The 19267-nt window shown below is 50.3% G+C and overlaps 1 protein-coding gene across 2 annotated transcripts in view; it reads left to right on the top strand.

Annotated features, from left to right (window-relative positions):
- Positions 1–8929, top strand: part of JDP2 (Jun dimerization protein 2) — a 43458-nt gene extending 34529 nt beyond the window's left edge. For both annotated transcript variants that reach the window (XM_055435902.2, XM_055435901.2), the window contains exons 3-4: positions 219–323; positions 7888–8929. In XM_055435902.2, coding sequence (XP_055291877.1) covers positions 219–323; positions 7888–8073 — 291 coding nt within the window. In that variant the 3' untranslated portion in view covers positions 8074–8929. The remainder of the gene's footprint in view (positions 1–218; positions 324–7887) is intronic.
- The last annotated feature ends 10338 nt before the right edge of the window (positions 8930–19267 follow it).

Below are 19267 nucleotides of genomic sequence, written 5' to 3'. Positions count from 1 at the left end.
ACTCCTCCCCGGGATGCCTACCTGCTCCGCAAGCATCCTTGGGGCCAGCTGGGAACCGCTGCATCCCGCCCGCTGAGAGGCCAGTGGGCTGGCAGGGCGGCTCACTCACGGCGGGATGTGGGTTAGGTCGTCCGTCTGTCCATCTGTCTGAGTCTTGGGAGGGCAGCCGGCCACCAGGCTTGCCTCGGTGTCTCATCCGTGGCTCTTTGCCCCCACAGCTAGACGAGGAAGAGGAGCGGAGGAAACGGCGTCGGGAGAAGAACAAAGTTGCGGCGGCCCGATGCCGGAACAAGAAGAAGGAGCGGACGGAATTTCTGCAGCGGGTGAGGGGCGGCGCCCAGGGTGCGCCCAGCCTTGTCCGTTAAGGGCTTGTATGCTGTAGCCTGGGAGACAGCATCCCGGGTCTGCGGAATCGATGCATGCTCAGTGGCGTCCACCTGGGCGGCCATGACCCCTCTGTTCCTACCCCCCACTCCTATCCAGTGCCCCTCCCTGAGCTGAGATGACCCAGGGGGCAGCCTGATGAGAGGGCAGCCTGATCGCAGGAAGGCCAGAGCCGAGGGGAGGAGCCAAGTTCCCCACCTCCAGCTGAAGTTTAGATCCTCGGCGCTGAGGGGCCCAGGTGGCCCAGGACAGATACTCCCATGCTGGTGCACCGAGGGCTCCCAAACTTGTCTGGTGTGGGTGCAGATGAAGTCGGTGATAGCTCCCTGCACAGGGACAGGGCATGCAGCCATGGGGCAGAGAAAACCCCCTTCCTCGAGTGCAGAAGGCTCTTCTGGCCCTGACTCCCATCAGCCTGGACTCAGTCCCACTGTAGCTGACATCCCCCCATCGCCCCCAGCTCTTGGCTGCTGCCTCCAGGACCACAGAGGTCAGCTCTGCACGCCGAGGCGAGTGGAGGGCTGCCTTGCCTCATGGCCCTTAAAGCACGCCCGTGCCCTTTCATTTGGAATGTGTCAAATGGCGTTTGTTCCTTCTTCTGTCCCATAGGATTTCCCTCCTGTTTCTGTTTTTCAGAAATGGTTGATGACTGTGAAGGGATGTGACCGAAATGCTAACCGGTCCCAGCTGGTGGTCTCCAGCCTCCCCACTCCCAATCTGTTGTTGGTTTCTAAATAACAATAGTGACACTACACAATAGTAAGGTCCTGGGTCAGGCTACCTTCTCCAGTGAGCAGCAGTTAACAGTGGCTGCTGACGTTTGTGAAGTGTGGCCCTGTGCAAGGCGCAGTGTGTGTTTTATTGGCATCATAGCTGTATGAGGTAGGGGCCTGTGTTATTCTGTCTGCTGACGGGGACACTAAGGAAGGCACGGGGGTTAAGTGACTTGCCCAGGTCACTCAGCAACGACCTGGGAGACCTGAGATCCGCCCTGAGGCTAACTTGAGAGCATCTGTCCTCAGCACTCTGCTCTGCTGGCTCTGATTCATTCACTCCTGGGTTTGTTCACTCCTTTGTCCATTCATTCTTCTGCTTGTGTGTTGATTTGTGGACAAGCAGTGTTGAGCATATACTGAGTGCCTGGCCCGGTGCTCCGTGTGCTGGGACACACCGGTGACCTAGGAAGGACGAGTCCTGGTCCCTCCTATGGGAGCTGGAGAGACGAGGCCAGGTTGGCCTGGGTTTTCTCTGGAGATCGATGGGCCTCTTCTCATTCTTGCAACAACCAGAGAACAAATCGGAGGTCACGGATGTCAGCGCCTTGGGGCTGTGTGTGCACCTCCGGCTGTGAGCGTCTCAGCAGGGGAACGGTCAGTATAGGCGGGACTTAGACTCTGGAGCTGGAAGCACCTCGGAAGGGATGGTGGACTGATGCCAAGAGCGAAGGTTTCAAGAAATTTCTAAGACATCGGTCTCACATGAGCCTTTAAGATGGATGGAGTGTCACACACCTCATTTCCAGCCCTGAGAGCTTGTGGAGTTGGGCGGGGCACAGAGGGAACACTCATATTCCACCCCTTCCTTCCAGGGCCTGGCAGACAGCAGGCAAACTGTGCCAGTGAATGCACACCAGTGACACACTAGTGTCACCAACGGTCAGCGCCAGATGAGCGGGCAAGCTGCTCTGCGCATTCCAGTGACATGGTCTGAGCACCTACTGTGTGCCAGGCATTTCCTGGGTCCCGTTTATTCTCATTCCACTGAGCACCCTGCTGACCCCCCTTTTAGACACGTACCTGTAGCACAGAGAGGTCAAGATCCTTGCCCGAGGTCCCTGCTGCCAGCGTGCGGTGGAGCCAGGGTTCATCCATCCGTCCTCAGTGCAGAGTGAGCGCCCGGCGCACAGTGGGCCCACAGGCCGTGGCTGCGGGGGCGGCAGGCGGAGAACAGGGATGGATGTGCTGAGCCTGAGGTTGGGCGAGCCCGGGGGAGGCTGTGAGCACAGATGGGGGCGGGGAGGGGTAGCTGTTCGAGTCGAGACTGCAGGACGACTCCTGATGGACGCATAGACTGGGGACAGGAGCCCACCTGGGGAAGGACAGTGCTGGGGGGGTCACCACGAGCAGCCAAAGCCCAGGCCAGAGGCCGAGGTGTTGTTTAAGGATGCTGTGATGGGGTTGAAAAGAACGCCGGTGTGGCTAGAGTGCAGGGTCCACGGAGAGAAAGGGGCGAAGAGCCTTCATGTGTGGGGTGGTCCCTGTGCCGGCTTGTCCAGGGCAATCCCGCTTTAACTAAGCCTGTTGTCCTGGCCTGGCTATTAAGAGCACCTTCTTTCACTCTCATGCCGTGTCCACCTTAGGATGAAGAAGTGTGCAGTGCCAGAGAGCCATGGGAGGGTTCCGGGAGGAGAGGGACATACCCTGTTGCTGCGGTTACAGCGAGGGGCGTGGAGGAATCCCACTCCCACCCGCTCCCCGCCCCGTCCTAGGGGCTGGAGTGGGAAGATCGGTTCCATCACTGTGTTATCCCGGGGGAGGAGAAGGCAGCTGTGGACCAGAAAGTCATGGCCTTGGGGTTTGGGAGGGGGGCCTGGGCAGTTCTGTCCGGGCCCACGCCCAGCCCCTCACCATGCTCCCCTCCTCCCCTCTGACTGTGGAGGCTGAGGCCACATGTAAGGGTTAGGGCCCAAAGGTGGAGGCTCTGTGGACAGTCTGTGCCTGATGTCATGAGTGATTCTGTTGTTGTTTATTTTTTAACATGTCAAACATATACAAGGCTCAGAGGTACAAAGGTGTGTATGTGTGCACACGCGCGCACACACACACACACACACACACATGTGTACACACTTATGGGCTTCTCAGGTAGCCCTGGTGATAAAGAACCCGCCTTCCAATGCAGGAGACGTAAGAGACGCAGGTTTGGCCCCTGGGACAGGAAGATCCCCTGGAGGAGGGCACGGCAACCCACTCCGGTATTCTTGCCCGGAGAATCCCATGGACAGAGGAGCCTGGCAGACTGCAGTCCATAGCATCGCACAGAGTTGGACATGACTGAAGCGAATGAGCACGCATGCACGCATACACACGTATATGTGCGATGTAAAAAGCCACCCTCCCGTCCTTGACCCCTGGGGACTCATATCCAGGCGAGGCAATTTCTGTGGCATCTCAGACGTCATCTGCCTCGACCAGGCAAGGCCCTGAAGGAGGCAAGAGGCAGGCCTTTGTGTGGGTCAGATCCCTTGCCCTGCAGGCCCCAGGGCCACCTGAGCACCGCTGCTGTCCATGGGCAGGAGCAGTGGCTGCTGCGGGGCCGGCCTCTGCAACCCCACTGGGCTGGACATGGTTCCCTGGGAGTGGGCAGCAGTTAACACCATCACACGCTCCCCTGGTGCGCGTTGCTCTTCAAGGCCACTCTCTTCTTGACAGCTACAGTGACTCTGGGAGGAGGCAAGGCAGCCGCATCCACTGGCTCAGATTCTGAGACTCAGAGAAATTCACACAGTGGCCGAGTCAGGATGGGGACCCAGAGCTTCCTCCACTGCCTGGCCTTCTACTCACCCTCCCCCGGGGGATCTTGCTCACAGCAGCCTAGCTGGCAAGAGGCAGAGTCAAGATTTTAATTCAGACAGGGCTTTGGGGCTCAGAAGTCTGCATCAGGCTCTTTTTTTCTTACAGAAAAAAAATGTTGGGAAGTGGAGCTGTATTTTAAGTGCTTTAGGGTAACTTTGAAAAATAAGAGAGAATCTTCATGCTGAAAGTCCCCTGGACCAATCATATTTTCTGGGCCGGGGGTGGGGCGGTGGTGGCAGGGAGGATCTGAGGCCCAGAGAAGGGAAATGACTTGGCCAAGGGCACACTGCCGGGACACCTCACCCTCTCGCCCTGTGTTTTCTCTTCTGCCTTCACTGACTGCCACGGAGGAGGCAGACCCTCCTGCACGTGCATTCATTCCATTCTGAAAGGACAAATGCTTTCATTTTCTCTAGGGCAGTAAATATCTACCAGAGGCAAAATGATAAACAAAAATGCAAGCAGAGTTGTTCACTTCCTAATTAAGGTGTGACGATCCTAGCCCATGTTGATTGAATTAATTAGGAAAGCAGATTAGGTGATTGTTGTTCTAAAACCGCAAACCACTTCTACAATCATGGCTAAAAAAAAAGATTTTTCGGAACTCAGTTTATACTTACCCAGTAAATAAGCATCGACTAATAAAACAGAAGAAAATCAAACAACAGAGCAGCTAGTTACAGCCTGGCAGACTGTCAAAGCTCAGGCATGGTGTACCCGTACATTTTCAAACCAGCAGGATGCTGTGATAAATGCTTGGGGAAGCCAGTTGTGCGCCCCCACTTGGTCTTTTTGTGTGATACAGATGTGAGGTGGGTGTGATGTCTTTTCAAGGGCGAGGATGTGTGCGCCGGCCTGCCGGACCCTGCCCCTTGCATGTCCCATTCTAACTTCCATTTCCAGCACAACCCAGCCCTTCTTCGTCCTGCCCACCGCCCTCCAGAACAGCTGCCACCTCCCCGCTTCCTTGGACCCTCCCCCATGCTCACAGGCTGCTGTCTACCCGCCACCCACTCTGCAGATGCAGGCAGTCTCACAGACCGGCCAAGTTTTCTTGGAAACAGCCTCCTCCTCTGATTCTCCTCCTTTGCTTCTTCATCCCCCCTTGCTCATGACTTAAAGCAAAAATTCCTTAAGCCTCCCTAACCCTTGGTTTACAAAGTACTTTTCCCATATGAAGTCATTTAATCCCCCATGATTATCGTTGTTTTACAGAGGAGATAACTGGGGTTCAGGTAACTTAAGAAACTTGCTCTTGATTCTGATTTCCAAACCCCGGGTCTGGCTCTAAACCCACCTTCCCAGCTTGGTACCCTAATAGGTCCAAAAGTGACATGTGGTCACCTGGGAGGATTTTTAATCTCTTAAACGCATCAGACGCTCTCCCATGTCTGCGTCCTGGTTCACTCAGACCTTGCTTCTTGAAACATCTTCCCACTGTCCCATCGACTTTCTCTGCTCAACCAGAGTCAACCCATTTCTCCAAACCCAAGATCAGACCTGGTCATTCAGCCCACTCTCAGAAAGTCTTCTAGACCCTGGAGGACTGATGGCACTTGATAAGCGCTGCCTGGCTGTCTGGATCGTTCTCCCCCTTGAGTGGAAGCTGCACACAATCCGTGTTAGGGGCTCATGGACCTTAGGGTCCCTTAGAGGGTTCACTGCACGAAGCAGGTTCTTAGCACTTGCTCCTGGGTGGGTGGATTGAACCGAGACTCCTAGAGGTGGCAGCTCAGAGAAGTTGAAGTTGGAGCTCAAATTGTGTCTCGGGGGAACCAGACAGTCAGAGACATTCCCACGGTCACCAGCTTGTAGACCCAGAGAGCAGGCAGCTAAGATTAGCCCCTACCTGCCCCAGACTCATGGTTCCATGTGGGCTATCTCCTGCCTCAGAGACTCTCTGCTTGGGGTATTAGGAGAACAGTGGACCAGTCTGGCCTGCCTCGCTCCTCGTCTCGCTGAATCCCAAACCACCCTAGCTGGCGTTTTGTATTTTCCCCCCCTGAGCATTTTTTCCTCCTTTGAGGCTTTTCTCCCTCAGCGTCTGGTCCCAAGGACTGCACGTCTCAGCAGTTCTGAGTCCCCAGGCGCTGTGCTGCTTCCACAGGTATGAGTCCAAGGAACAGCTCAGTCAGCCTGGCTGGTGTGGGGAAGACAGCAGCCCTGAGGCCAGAGGCCCTGGAGGGATCTCTGAGCCCTAGCAGGGAGGGGCCACTCAGCCCATCACAACCACAGCCCGTTCTTTGTTGGATGCGGGTTGCCTGGGCTCGGCAATGGACCAGATGCTTCTTGTGCGCTAAAGGATGTCTAGAAGCATCCCTGATCCCTACCCTCTGGATTCCAAGGGCACCCACCCTTCCCAGTTGTGACAACCCGAAATGTCCCCAGATACTGTCAAATGTCTCCTGGGAGGCAAAATCGCTTCTAGTTGGGAATGACTGGTCTCAACCTTTGCCAGCCTTTGGGTGAATTCCAACCTCCACAGTGGTTATGTTTTTAGATAGAGTCCAGGAAATACCAACTCAGGCGCTTCTGTATTTTACTGTGTTGACTCCCGAGCATTGAACTGGTGTGCCCATCATCTCTCCACATCACGAACTTGTAAGTAAGTAAGTGAAAGTCGCGCGGTCATGTCCGACTCTTTGCTACCCCATGGACTGTACAGTCCATGGAATTCTCCAGGCCAGAATACTGGAGTGGGTAGACTTTCCCTTCTCCAGGGGATCTTCCCAACCCAGGGATCGAACCCAGGTCTTCCGCATTGCAGGTGGATTCTTTACCAGCTGAGCCACAAGGGAAGCCCAAAAATACTGGAGTGGGGAGTCTATCCCTTCTTCAGCGGATCTTCCCAACCCAGGAATTGAACCCAGGTCTCCTGCATTGCAGGCAGATTCTTTACCAACTGAGCTCTCAGGGAAGCCCCATGAACAAGAAAACTCCCCATAAATCAAGTCAACATCCCTTCCTCACCCTGGAGCCTCTCCAGTTGAACTGGAAGTTCTCTGGAAATCTCACTTGAGGTTGTTTCAAACCACATTTTGGACCCAGAAGGATGACTGTTGATTGCCTCCCAGTGAGCAAAGATTCTAGCTAACAGGGGATAAGGAAGAGACTGCTTAAATAATTACAGACCGATAACCAGGAAGCACATGTTTTAGGAGGAATTACATGACCACACTGGGCTTGTGGATGCCACAGGCCAATATATCCCCAACATGCATTTATCACACATAAAGCACTTTCTGTGGCACTGCCGTTGTGGGCCACCTCTAACCCCTCTGTGGACCCTCCGTGCATCTGCTCTGGGTCCACTTGGCCTCCAGTCTTCTCCCACCCTTTGTTTCTTGTGCAAAGGCCCTGAGGCAGGAGAGTGTTTGGCATATTTGAGCAACAGCAAGGAAGCCACTGGGCTTCCCCGGTGGCTCAGTGGTAAAGAATCCACCTGCCAATGCAGGAGACATGGGTTCAATCCCTGGGTCAGGAAGATCCCCTGGAGAAGGAAATGGCAACCCACTCCAGTACTCTTGCCTGGAGAATTCTATGGACAGAGGAGCCTGGCGGGCTACAGTCCATGGGGTCGCAGAGTCGGATACGACTGAAGCAACTAAACAACAGCAACACAAAGGAAGCCACTGGAGTGGGTTGAGTAGGGGATAAGAGGTGGGACATGAGCCAGGCTGGCTGCAGGATAGACCCTGGATCCATCCCACTAGTAACACAGGCTAGTGTCTGTATGACGGGCAGGACCTGAACAAAGTCAGTTACTCCGGGGGACTCCGTAGCAGATTCCGTGGTTCTCCAGGGGGAAACTGACAGAAAATAGACAAAGGCCAGCCTGGAGCGCCCTGTGACTCCCCAAGTGGAGAGCTTCTCCCTGGAGCTGGTCCCCACTGAGAGCTTAAAGCCTCGTCTCTGTTTTTGCATGCAGGAATCTGAGCGGCTGGAACTCATGAACGCTGAGCTGAAGACCCAGATCGAGGAGCTAAAGCAGGAGCGACAGCAGCTCATCTTGATGCTGAACCGGCATCGTCCCACCTGTATCGTTCGGACCGACAGTGTCAAGACACCCGAGTCGGAAGGCAACCCTCTGCTTGAGCAGCTTGAGAAGAAGTGACAGTGGGCTGGGAGAAGGAGAACAAGGAGGAGGAGATGGCAAGAGGGAGGAGGAGGAGGAGGGCACCAGAGGGCTCTTCCTTGGTGTGCGAGAAACTTTACACCGGAGGCTCAGCACAGCCAGGAATTGGCTGGGCCTTTTTTTTGTTTGTTTTTTTTGTGAAACTCAGATCAGCCACACAAGGGGAAGAGCCGGCTGATGAAACCCAGAAGGACCAAGCGCTGAGACCAAAGTAGACTCAAGGGTGGGGCTGTCCCGCTGGGGCCCAGCTCCAGAGAGACAGGACAGAGGCACCCGGGGCCGGAAAGCAGCCTCAGGCACTTCTCTGGGCTCTCTGCCAGGTACCCACCCCAGGGACCTCTGAGCAGCCAGGAAAAGCCATTTGTTGCAACCAAACGCGCGGCTGAGGATTGAACCGAGTGACACTGCCATCTGCCTGCCGATCCTGATGCAAGGCTGGAGAGAGAGGGTCGCGATGTGGGGCCCGGCGGGGCCCTGCTGGGGAGCGGCAGCTGGGCGCACCCTGGCTGGCCCTGCTGGAGTTTGCTGTGGGCACGAGGCGCAGGCGCCCTTCCAAAGCACATACTCACTGAATGTTTACAGACTGGCTGTCCTGGCAGGGCTTTCAACTGCACATGTTTTTTATACTTTCTTTTTTTTTTTTTTTTAATATTTTTTACAAAAAGAAAAGATTTTATACAAGCAATATATATATGGATTTCTATAGTCACTCGATGTGATACAGTATAAATATGCTATGGTTTGTTTGTTACGAACAAATATCCAGCAGTTATGGTCATTGTGTGTAACTTCTAAGTACTGTAGTCTCTGGGTATTGGGGGTGGGGGGAGGGGGTGGGGTGTGTTTCCATCCTGGTAAACCCTTCATAGTACTCAGTCCTGTATCACTCAGTAAACGTTGCTCTTACTTACCCAGCCACCTCTTGTAGCGTCTGCCTGGGGAATGGGGGTACAGGGCACACTGGGTCACCTGTGGTATGCAGTGTCAGAGAACATTTGGAGCATCTGTTGTGGGCCCTTGGTTTTCACAACAACCCTTCCCAGGTAAGTCTTTATATGCCCATTTTACAGATGAGGAAGTCGAGGCTCAGAGAAGTTATTATATGTATACACAGTACTTCATTTATTCACTCAACACATGTTTCCTAAGTGCCAGCTGGGAGTGTGCCAGGTACTCTCACAAGGCGCTGAGTAGTCACTGGGCCCTGCACTTATGGATGGTCATGTATGTGCTCCATACACTGTTCATTTTCACAACAGCCTTGACAGGGAGCAGCAATGGTCCCAATTTGTAGATGAAGAATTAGAGGCCCAGGGAGTTTAAAACTTGCCCTGCTGAGGACTGAACGGAGTGACTAGCACATATAGTCTCAATCACTTCTCTCAAAACATGAAATAGGCATCGTTGCCCTTCATTTTGTAAATAACTGAGGCTCAGAGAGGGTATGTGTCTCATTCAAGGTCACCCAGCTAGTGAGGAGCAGAGCTGATGATTGAACTTTGCTTCCCAAGGCCCGGGACTCTCCTGCTGTGGCCAGCTAATTGTGTGATTGCCCTCGTGAGGGAACATCTCACCTGATTAGAACAGGAGGCCTAGGAGGCCGTGGTTACAAGGTCAGTTTCTGGGAGGGCTGGATGGAGTTCCAGGCTGTGCCACGGTCGTGGAGTGGACCAGTGATGTGAGCAAATGGTGTGGCTGTCTCAATCACGCCCTCACCTTCACACTTGAACACCCGCCCGGAAGAGCAAGAAGGACTCGTTGCCATAGGCAAGAGCTGCCATTCACGTGGCACATGGTGGCTCACAAGGCGCTTTTATGCTTGTTACTCATCTAATATTCCAGCTCTAGAAGGTAGATGGAATAGGGGTTTCAGTTCCATTTTAGCTGTGCAAGCTGAGGCTTACAAAAATTAATGTTTGAAACTTCCCTGGAGGTCCAGTGGTTAAGATTCTGTGCTTTCAATGTAGGGGATGTGGGTTAGATCCCTGGCCAGGGAACTGAGATCCCATATCCTGCATGGTGTACCCAAAAAAACCCCAAAATAATGTTTCTGCAGCTGGAAACAGGTAGAATCGGGAGCTCTTCTACTTCTACTGTGTGTTCCCTCTCCTCTGTCACTGGGGCTAGATACCTAGTTGCTGCTGGTCAGGCTTCATGTCAAGGACAGCAGTGAGCTTGGGTTTCTTCTCACGTCTTAAATGAGAACTTCCAGGATGGACAGGAGCCAAGAATAGGTCATGAAAATGCCTTTGGTCCCTTACTTCCTCGGCTCAGGTCCCTCCACCCAACACACTTGGTGGACCACCCCTACCCACCCGGCAACCCGCTCCAGGCTTCACCTTAGAAGCAGGGCCTGTCAGCTCCCTGGCAGTTGTGGTGGCACACAGTAAACCCCCAGGCTGTAATCCTTTGACAGTTGCCAAGCCTTGAGCAAAACAGAGACGTGGACTTGCAGGCCCCTCACATGATCCGGTGCCCGTTCCGGCAGGACCACCGCCCACCCCTGGCTGTGGTTCCTCTGTCCTGCCCTGGGAGCTGCCAGCCTGTACTTACCAGCCTGTATCATCCTTCACCTCCGAGGACAGGCTGTCTCCCAGAATCAGTGACCCGTGCTGTGCTGAGACCCACCCTTCCTCATCAGGACCCCTGCTCCCTGCTGTGGGAAGCCAGAAGTCATAGTGGTCTGTCTCTTAAAAGCTAATGTGCTTGGGTTTCCTGTGCATCTGGAGTGTTAGATGTGCTACCGTGGCCAGTCTGTATGACTTTGTCAGGAGGTACGGACCATCGTCCCCATGTTGCAGATGAGAAAAGCGAGGCGCAGAGAAGAAGGAACTTGCCAATGTTCACAGTCCTTTGAATGGCAGAGCCAGAATGTTCTTACAGTCTGACTCCAGGTGTAAAAAGCTGGACGGGGCTTCCCCCTGGGGGAGATGCTCCGTGTTTGAGCTGTGACCTCAGTTTTGTGTGCGGAGGCCAGGAAAGATGGCTTGGGTTGAGGATTCCCAGCTCTCAGACACCCATCTCCAAGTGTAAGTACAGAAGACCCACTTTAAAGGCTAATAGGTTCACAATCCAATCTTCTACTGACTAGCCACGAGCCTTAATTTTCTTATCTGTAAAGTGGGAATAGTAACAATCTAAGTCGTTTTTTTTTTAATAGGGTTGTTGTCGTGGTCAAATATGGAATGCATGTAAAAGTGTTTTCAGAAACACAAAGCTCCACAAAGTGGTAAGTCTCTTGTCCTCTGTTAGCATGAACAGTTGTTAATTACCACACAGTACAAATCACTTGAATATCTTTTATTCCCTAAAGGTGACTGCAGTGTTAGTGTTCTGGCCATGTATCCAGTTCCCATAGCAATGGACACTGGGATACGAGAGTTTGCTCGGCTCCTGAACAGTCACAGCCAGCTATATTGGATTCATCATCCTTTCCCTGGGCTTTCTTGTGCCTTCCTGCCCGGTGGTCATAAATGAGATGTGTACCACCTCTGCCCTGGGCAGCCTGAGAAGGATAAGACCCATTAGCAGACGGGCAGTAACCAGTAGTGCTGGTCAGGATTTAAATTAAAGGGAACTAACCTGTGCTGCCAGTGGGAAATTGGTGTGACTGTGCAAAGCAATTTGGCAATAACCGGTGGCACTAAAGCTAAACCCATTCTTTGACCTAGCAGTTTCCCTTCTAAGTGTACATTTTTGGAAGAACTCCAGCATAGGGGCACAAGGAAAAGTACAAGCACATTCACTGAAGCTTCATCTGTATTTAAGGGAAGCTGGAAACAACCTAAATACTGATGAACAGAAGAGCAGATAATCTGTGTTTTCATAAAGTTGAGTATTGTTCTGCAGGTAACTAAGAAGGATGTATCAGAAGTATGAGCATCAGTGTAGATAAACCTCAGAAGCACACTGTTGAACTTGAGGATGGGAAACAAGTTGCAGAAGAATATATGTGGTGTGCCATTTACGCAAAGTTTCCAAACATGGAAATTGATCCTTTATTGTTTATGGGTACACATAGATCTGGGTGATAGAGCTGTAAAAGCTTACATAGGAATGCTATCAATATCAAAATCAGTAACAGGGAATTACTCTTGGAGAAGGGGAGGAAGGGGTTTGGGATGGCATCTGCAAGTCTATAGAGGACACTGGATTTCAGTTGTACATGTAACATTTCATTAACTTTAAAAAATCTGATCAAATGTAGAATAATGTTTGCATTTGTCAGAGATGGGTGATGGGCACACACATGTGGGTTATCTTTTCCACACTGCTCTGTATGCTTGGTGTATTTCCTAGTTAAAAAAAACAAACGAACAAGCCACAAACAACACCAATAGAAGGTTTTGTTTTTCCATCCTTTCCTTGGCAAGCTCGGGAAATAAAAAATCTGAAATTACAAAGCCGTAGCAGCATATGCTCTTTGAATTTATGCAAATTTTAATTGCATGCCTTGAGGGGAAGTTGATACAAAGCGTGTGATTTGTTTAGCTGGCCCTTCTAGTTAATAAGCCGTGTGCCTGGTGGTGAGGGGGCCCCGGGGTGAGGGCACCTTGGGGATTGTTGATCTGCACCACTTTAGTGAGTCCTGGTACTTTTTCTCTACATAATGAGCCGTGGAACGCATGTTCAAGGTTAATTTGGACTCTAACTTTTCTTGTTACGTTCCTGAATTTTCAACCCAATCCCTGTTTAAAATGGAACTCCACCTTTAAGGGCAGCTTTAAAGCAAAGGGGGAGACTTTGAAAGACCCAGTTGTCACAGGGTATTGGATTCCTGTTGCTGCTATGACAAAGTGCCACAGATTTAACACAGATTTTAGTATCTTAGAGCTTTGAAGGGCAGAAGTTCAAAATGGGTCTCGCCTGGTTAAAAGCAAGGTGCCAGCAGGCTGCATCCTTTTTGCAGGCTCTGGGGAAGTCTATTTTCTAGCTTTTTCCAGTGGGTAGAGGCTGCCCACCTTCCATGAGCTCGTGGCCCCTTCCATCTTAAAAGCCATCACTGGCTGGTTGAGTCTTTCTCCTGTCAGTCACTCTGATGCTGACATTTCCTCCTCCTCCCTTCCATCTTTTAAAGATGTTTGTGATTATATTGGGCCCACCTGGACAATGCAGGATACTCTTACTTTAAGGTCAACTTTAAATTTCATCTGCAACCTTACATTCCCCTTGCCATGCGACATAACATATTCAAAGGTTCCGTATTTGGAAGGCATTATTCTGCCTATTACAATAGGAATCTAAGAGTTGAAGATTCTAAACGTCAGCCCTCCTCCTTCCTTGGCAAAGAGAGGCTGTTTTCTCTGTAAGTGCCATAAGGATGGTGTCTCTACACAGGCAACCCCAGCGCCTGGCACCTAGAAGCAGTCCTAGAAATCAGACCCTCAGGGACATTTAGGATGGGATATTCAAACCTGAGTCTATTTGCAGTGACAGTCAGTGGGGTGGCGAGAATCCCTGACCTTCTGTAGTTCCTCAGACTCTTCTGTGTGGATCGAGATGTCACATGTGATACAGATAGAAAGGCAAGTGATCTCTGGGGCAGGTGGATGGTATGGAGTTAAGTTAGAAATTTCGAGTCAGTTGCCTTTTGTTAACCATTTTGAAAGCCTCAGAAAAAGAAAATATAAAGCTTGAGTTCAGTTCAGTTCAGTTCAGTTGCTCAGTTGTGTCCGACTTTTTGCAACCCCATGGACTACAGCACGCCAGGCCTCCCTGTCTCTCACCAACTCCTGGAGTTTACCCAAACTCATGTCCATTGAGTTGGTGATGCCATCCAATCTTCCTCTGTCGTCCTCTTCTCTTCCTGCCTTCTATCTTTCCCAGCATCAGGGTCTTTTCAAATGAGTCAGCTCTTCACATCAGGTGGCCAAAGTATTGGAGTTTCAGCTTCAACATCAGTCCTTCCAATAAATATTCAGGACTGATCTCCTTTAGCGTGGACTGGTTGGATCTCCCTGCAGTCCAAGGGACTCTCAAGAGTCTCCTCCAACACCACAGTTCAAAAGCATCAATTCTTTGGTGCTCAGCTTTCTTTCTAGTCCAACTCTCACATCCATACATGACTACTGGAAAAACCATAGCCTTGACTAGACGGACCTTTGTTGGCAAAGTAATGTCTCTGCTTTTTAATATGCTGTCCAGGTTGGTCATAACTTTCCTTCCAAGGAGCAAGCTTGAGTTAGGCAACTATAAACTCAAGATGCGCTGTGAAAACCAGAGTGCATTTTTTGGCAGTATTTAAGGAGACACTTGTCTTAGTCACACTGTGCCAAGAGTCAGGCCCAGAATCTAACGGTAAGGGTGGCAGACCCATTAAGAAAAACCAATGTCATCCTGGAACTTGCAACCCCTTCCGGTACTCTTGACTGGAAAAATCCCATGGATGGAGGAGCCTGGTAGGCTACAATCAATGGGGTTGCACAGAGTCAGACACGACTGAGCGACTTCACTTTCACTTTTCACTTTCATGCATTGGAGAAGGAAATGACAACCCACTCCAGTGTTCTTGCCTGGAGAATCCCAGGGACGGGGGAGCCTGGTGGGCTGCCATCTATGGGGTCGCACAGAGTCTGACACGACTGAAGCGACTTAGTGGTAACAGCAGCAGCAGCAGCAATGTCCATCTTTGAGAAATTTTCAGTCTCAAAGTCAGGATGCTAAAAGGGAAAAATGTAGAACCTTGAGACCTGAAATGGGGCCTTTGGATAAATGAGACTCTGAAACTCTAGAATCACTTGAGCCCTCTGGACTGGCAGAAGCAGTCTCCTGCCCCTTAAAATCCTTGCTTGGAGACCATGGAAAGATTTCTCGCAGAGCAGCATGATGTTTACCCTCAAGATCCACCTCTGCTACACTCATTACTGCCAGGCAGATAAACAAGGTCACCTCTCAGTTCAGTCCAAGCAGGGGAAAAACAGTCCCTGCTCCAGAAGGACATCACTTATCTGTTGAAAGAACTTCAGGGCATGGCTGATCTGCATTATCAGGCATCAGCGAAAGACAAATAAGATTGGTCGGGTCTTTATAAGTGATTTGAACAGCCACACGGGCATGACTCAGCCATTCTCTCCCTCTCCAAGACTGCCTGTGTCTATCCATACATACAGTACTCTTTTTTCCTCCTAATAAATATTTGTTTCACTAAAAAAGAGAGAGAGAGAGAAGAATGATTAGGTCTTGAGGGACCCAGAATTTATCTGGGAAGGGGATAATTTTTTTACATGGAAACACTCACCTGTGACCAAGGTTCAGTGCCCTGGCATTGATGCTGGAATGTATATTAATACATTACCGGTATGGCTCCTCAAAGCTTTTACAAGATATGTACATGCATGCTAAGTCGCTTCGGTCGTGTCCAACTCTGTGTGACCCTATAGACTGTAGCCTGCCAGGCTCCTCTGTCCATGGGGATTCTCCAGGCAAGAATACTGGAGTGAGTTGCCATGTCCTCTTCCAGGGGATCTTCCTGACCCAGGGATTGAATGTGCGTATCTCATGTCTCCTCTTTGGCAGGTTCTTTAACACTAGTGCCACCTGGGGAGCCCATAGATGATATGAACCTACAGTAAATGAGGAAGAGATGCTCACTTGCCTTGGCAGAGAATTAAGGAAGTGTCAGAAGGTCCTAAGGTCCTGGGAGGGGGCCGTGGTCAGATGAACTGATCTGCCATGGTCAGATGGATTTGTTCAGAGAGATATCACCTGACCATGCTTCTCAGGAGGGCTGGAACATCACTAAGATAGTGATGACATACTGGAGAGGGGGGCCACTGGCATCTTGGAGAAGCCCTGAACTGGCCACCTCTATAGGCCAGGCTGGATAACAGGAGATGCTGCCATAGAACTGGAGTTCCCTAGTCTCAGTGGGGATTATGGAATTCCAGAGTGGCAGAGGCCAGATGAAGGCAATTAACTGGTACCATGGATGGCAAGAGCCTCATGTACTTTCTAGATCTAAGTCAGTTCCCAGACCCAGAGCCCACTGACTGGGGTCCCCTTGAGGAAAACCCCTATGTTACCATCACATGTATTCAATAAACATTTTCCCAATCCTTCCTTAAAAAGTAAACTCTACAGGGGGGAAGGGGATTCTCACATCTCTTGAGGACCATTGACTCAATCCCAGCACCCCCATTAAAACTAGAGGTATGAGATGAAACTGATACCAGGACACCTGCTATCACACTCTTCTAGCTGGAGATGGATTTACGGAGTACAGGAGATAAGAAATGCCCTGGCCCATATCTGCCTCCAGTGGGTTTTTGGGCCCACAGACCCTTTTTATGGCTCTTTCCCCAGCTCCTGCCTGATAAAGAGTGTTTTGGTAGGAAAAACTGAATGGGGGTGCTTGAAACTATAGCATCCCCAGCCAAGATAGAAACTCAGAAATGACACTACATCCTAGGTGCAACTGCAGGCAAGAGCACCACCAGCAAAGACTTAAAGGATGCAAGGGGGTGGGGGGTGGTTTATATCATATTCTTGTAGAATTCACTTGTTTGATCTCTGTGAAATCAGACGGATGGTGGTAAACAGTGTAAATCTTACCAAGTGGTATTCCATCCCACAGCTGCCATGCTTGGGGTGTTACCACGATTAGAATAGGTTACACTGCTCCTGGTCTTTGGTAAGTGAAAGTGAAAGTCGCTCAATTGCAAAGTCGCTCACTCTTTGTGACCCCATGGACTGGAATTCTCCAGGCCAGAATACAGGAGTGGGTAGCTGTTTCCTTCTCTAGGGGATCTTCCCAACACAGGGATCAAACCCAGGTCTCCCATATTGCGGGCAGATTCTTTCCCAGATTAGCCACCAGGGGGAGCCCGAGAATACTGGAGTGGGTAGCCTATCCCTTCTCCAGCGGGTCTTCCCGACCCAGGAGTCGAACTGGGATCTTCTGCATTGCAGGCAGATTCTTTACCAACTGAGCTATCAGGGAAGCCCCAAGCAGCTGTTAATTGATAAATGTATTCTACTCAATTCCCATCAATAAGCAAAATAAATTAAACCAGCTCACTTTTACAGGAAAAAGGCGGAAGTGCCCATGTAGTGTCTAGCCCAAGGGCTATATTAACTCTCTTGCCCCCCATCAGAGTATCAGCCACAGGTGCTTTGTTCCCCTTGTCATTCCAGAGCGTCCAGTTGCTCCCGTTATGTGGTTGGCACAGTGCTGATGGGACCTGCAGAGCAGACGATACTCTAGACGCCATCGTAAAGTGCATGAGCACCGGAGCATGGGAAAGAGTCCCGTTGGTGAGGATTTAGGGACCTGCATGTGGGTGGTGTTTGTAAGATTTTCTTTTTTTTTTTTTTTGATGTGGACCATCTTTAAGTCTGTACTGAACTTGTTTCAGTCTGTACTGTACTTGTTTAAGTCTGTACTGACTTGCTGGATCATGGAGAAAGCAAGAGAGTTCCAGAAAAACATCTATTTCTGCTTTATTGACTATGCCAAAGCCTTGACTGTGTGGATCACAATAAACCGTGGAAAATTATGAAAGAGATGGGAATCCCAGACCACCTGATCTGCCTCTTGAGAAACCTGTATGCAGGTCAGGAAGCAACAGTCGGAACTGGACATGGAACAACAGACTGGTTCCAAATAGGAAAAGGAGTACGTCAAGGCTGTATATTGTCACCTTGCTTATTTAACTTATATGCAGAGTACATCATGAGGAACGCTGGGCTGGAAGAAGCACAAGCTGGAATCAAGATTGCCGGGAGAAATATCAATAACCTCAGATATGCAGATGACACCACCCTTATGGCAGAAAGTGAAGAGGAACTCAAAAGCCTCTTGATGAAAGTGAAAGAGGAGAGTGAAAAGGTTGGCTTGAAGCTCAACATTCAGAAAACTAAGATCATGGCATCTGGTCCCATCACTTCATGGGACATAGATGGAAAAACAGTGGAAACAGTGTCAGACTTTATTTTGGGGGGCTCCAAAATCACTGCAGATGCTGATTGCAGCCATGAAATTAAAAGACACTTACTCCTTGGAAGGAAAGTTATGACCAACCTTGATAGTATATTAAAAAGCAGAGACATTGCTTTGCCAACCAAGGCCCGTCTAGTCAAGGCTATGGTTTTTCCCGTGGTCATGTATGGATGTGAGAGTTGGACTGTGAAGAAAGCTGATCGCTGAAGAATTGATGCTTTTGAACTGTGGTGTTGGAGAAGACTCTTGAGAGTCCCTTATACTGCAAGGAGATCCAACCAGTCCATTCTAAAGGAGATCAATCCTGGGTGTTCATTGGAAGGACTGATGCTAAAGCTGAAACTCAAATACTTTGGCCACCTCATGCAACGAGTTGACTCACTGGAAGACTCTGATGCTGGGAAAGGTTGGGGGCGGGAGGAGAAGGGGACGACCGAGAATGAGATTGCTGGATGGTATCACCGACTCTGTGGACATGAGTTTGAGTGAACTCCGGGAGTTGGTGATGGATAGGGAGGCCTGGCGTGCTGTGATTCATGGGGTCGCGGAGAGTCGGACACGACTGAGCGACTGAACTGAACTGAACTGAACCTTGAAACCAGTTCTTTAAAATGTATAAAGGCTGCACTTGGTGATGTGCAGATATCACCAAGTATTATGCTTTGGTGTCTCAGTCAAAACTTGAGTTTTAGTATCTTGATACACTGTTTTCTGAGTTAATGGGTGCATTCGTGCTAAGTCGCTTCAGTCATGTCTGACTCTTTGTGACCCCATTGGACTGTAGCCCGCCAGGCTTCTTTTTCCATGAGGATTCTCCAGGCAAGAATGCTAGAGTGCGTTGCCATGCCTCCTCCAGGGGATCTTCCTGACCCAGAGATCAAACCCATGTCTCTTATTTCTCCTGCATTGTCAGGCGGGTTCTTTACCACTATGATTATAAAGTTAAACAGACTTATGATTATGTAGCTGTGAAAAAAAATTATCAAAGACTTGTCTGGTGATCCAGTGGTCAGAACTCCAGGCTCCCAATGCAAGGGGGCCTGAGTTTGATCCCTGGTCAGGAATTAAGATCCTGTCTGCAACAGAGCATGGCCGCACACACTAAAAAACAGATTGCCCCAGAGAGTATGACTTCACAATGAACAAAGGACAGATATTAATGTTTATTGAGTATTTACCATGTGCTAGCTTCTTGTTATAATTTTAAGTTGCATTTTAATGATGAGGAAACTGAGG

This window comes from Moschus berezovskii, chromosome 9, assembly GCF_049115385.1.
Source record: "Moschus berezovskii isolate FMDL1 chromosome 9, NW_MosBer_1.0, whole genome shotgun sequence".
NCBI classification, from domain to species: domain Eukaryota; kingdom Metazoa; phylum Chordata; class Mammalia; order Artiodactyla; family Moschidae; genus Moschus; species Moschus berezovskii.
This window is presented reverse-complemented; position numbering and strand designations above follow the sequence as displayed.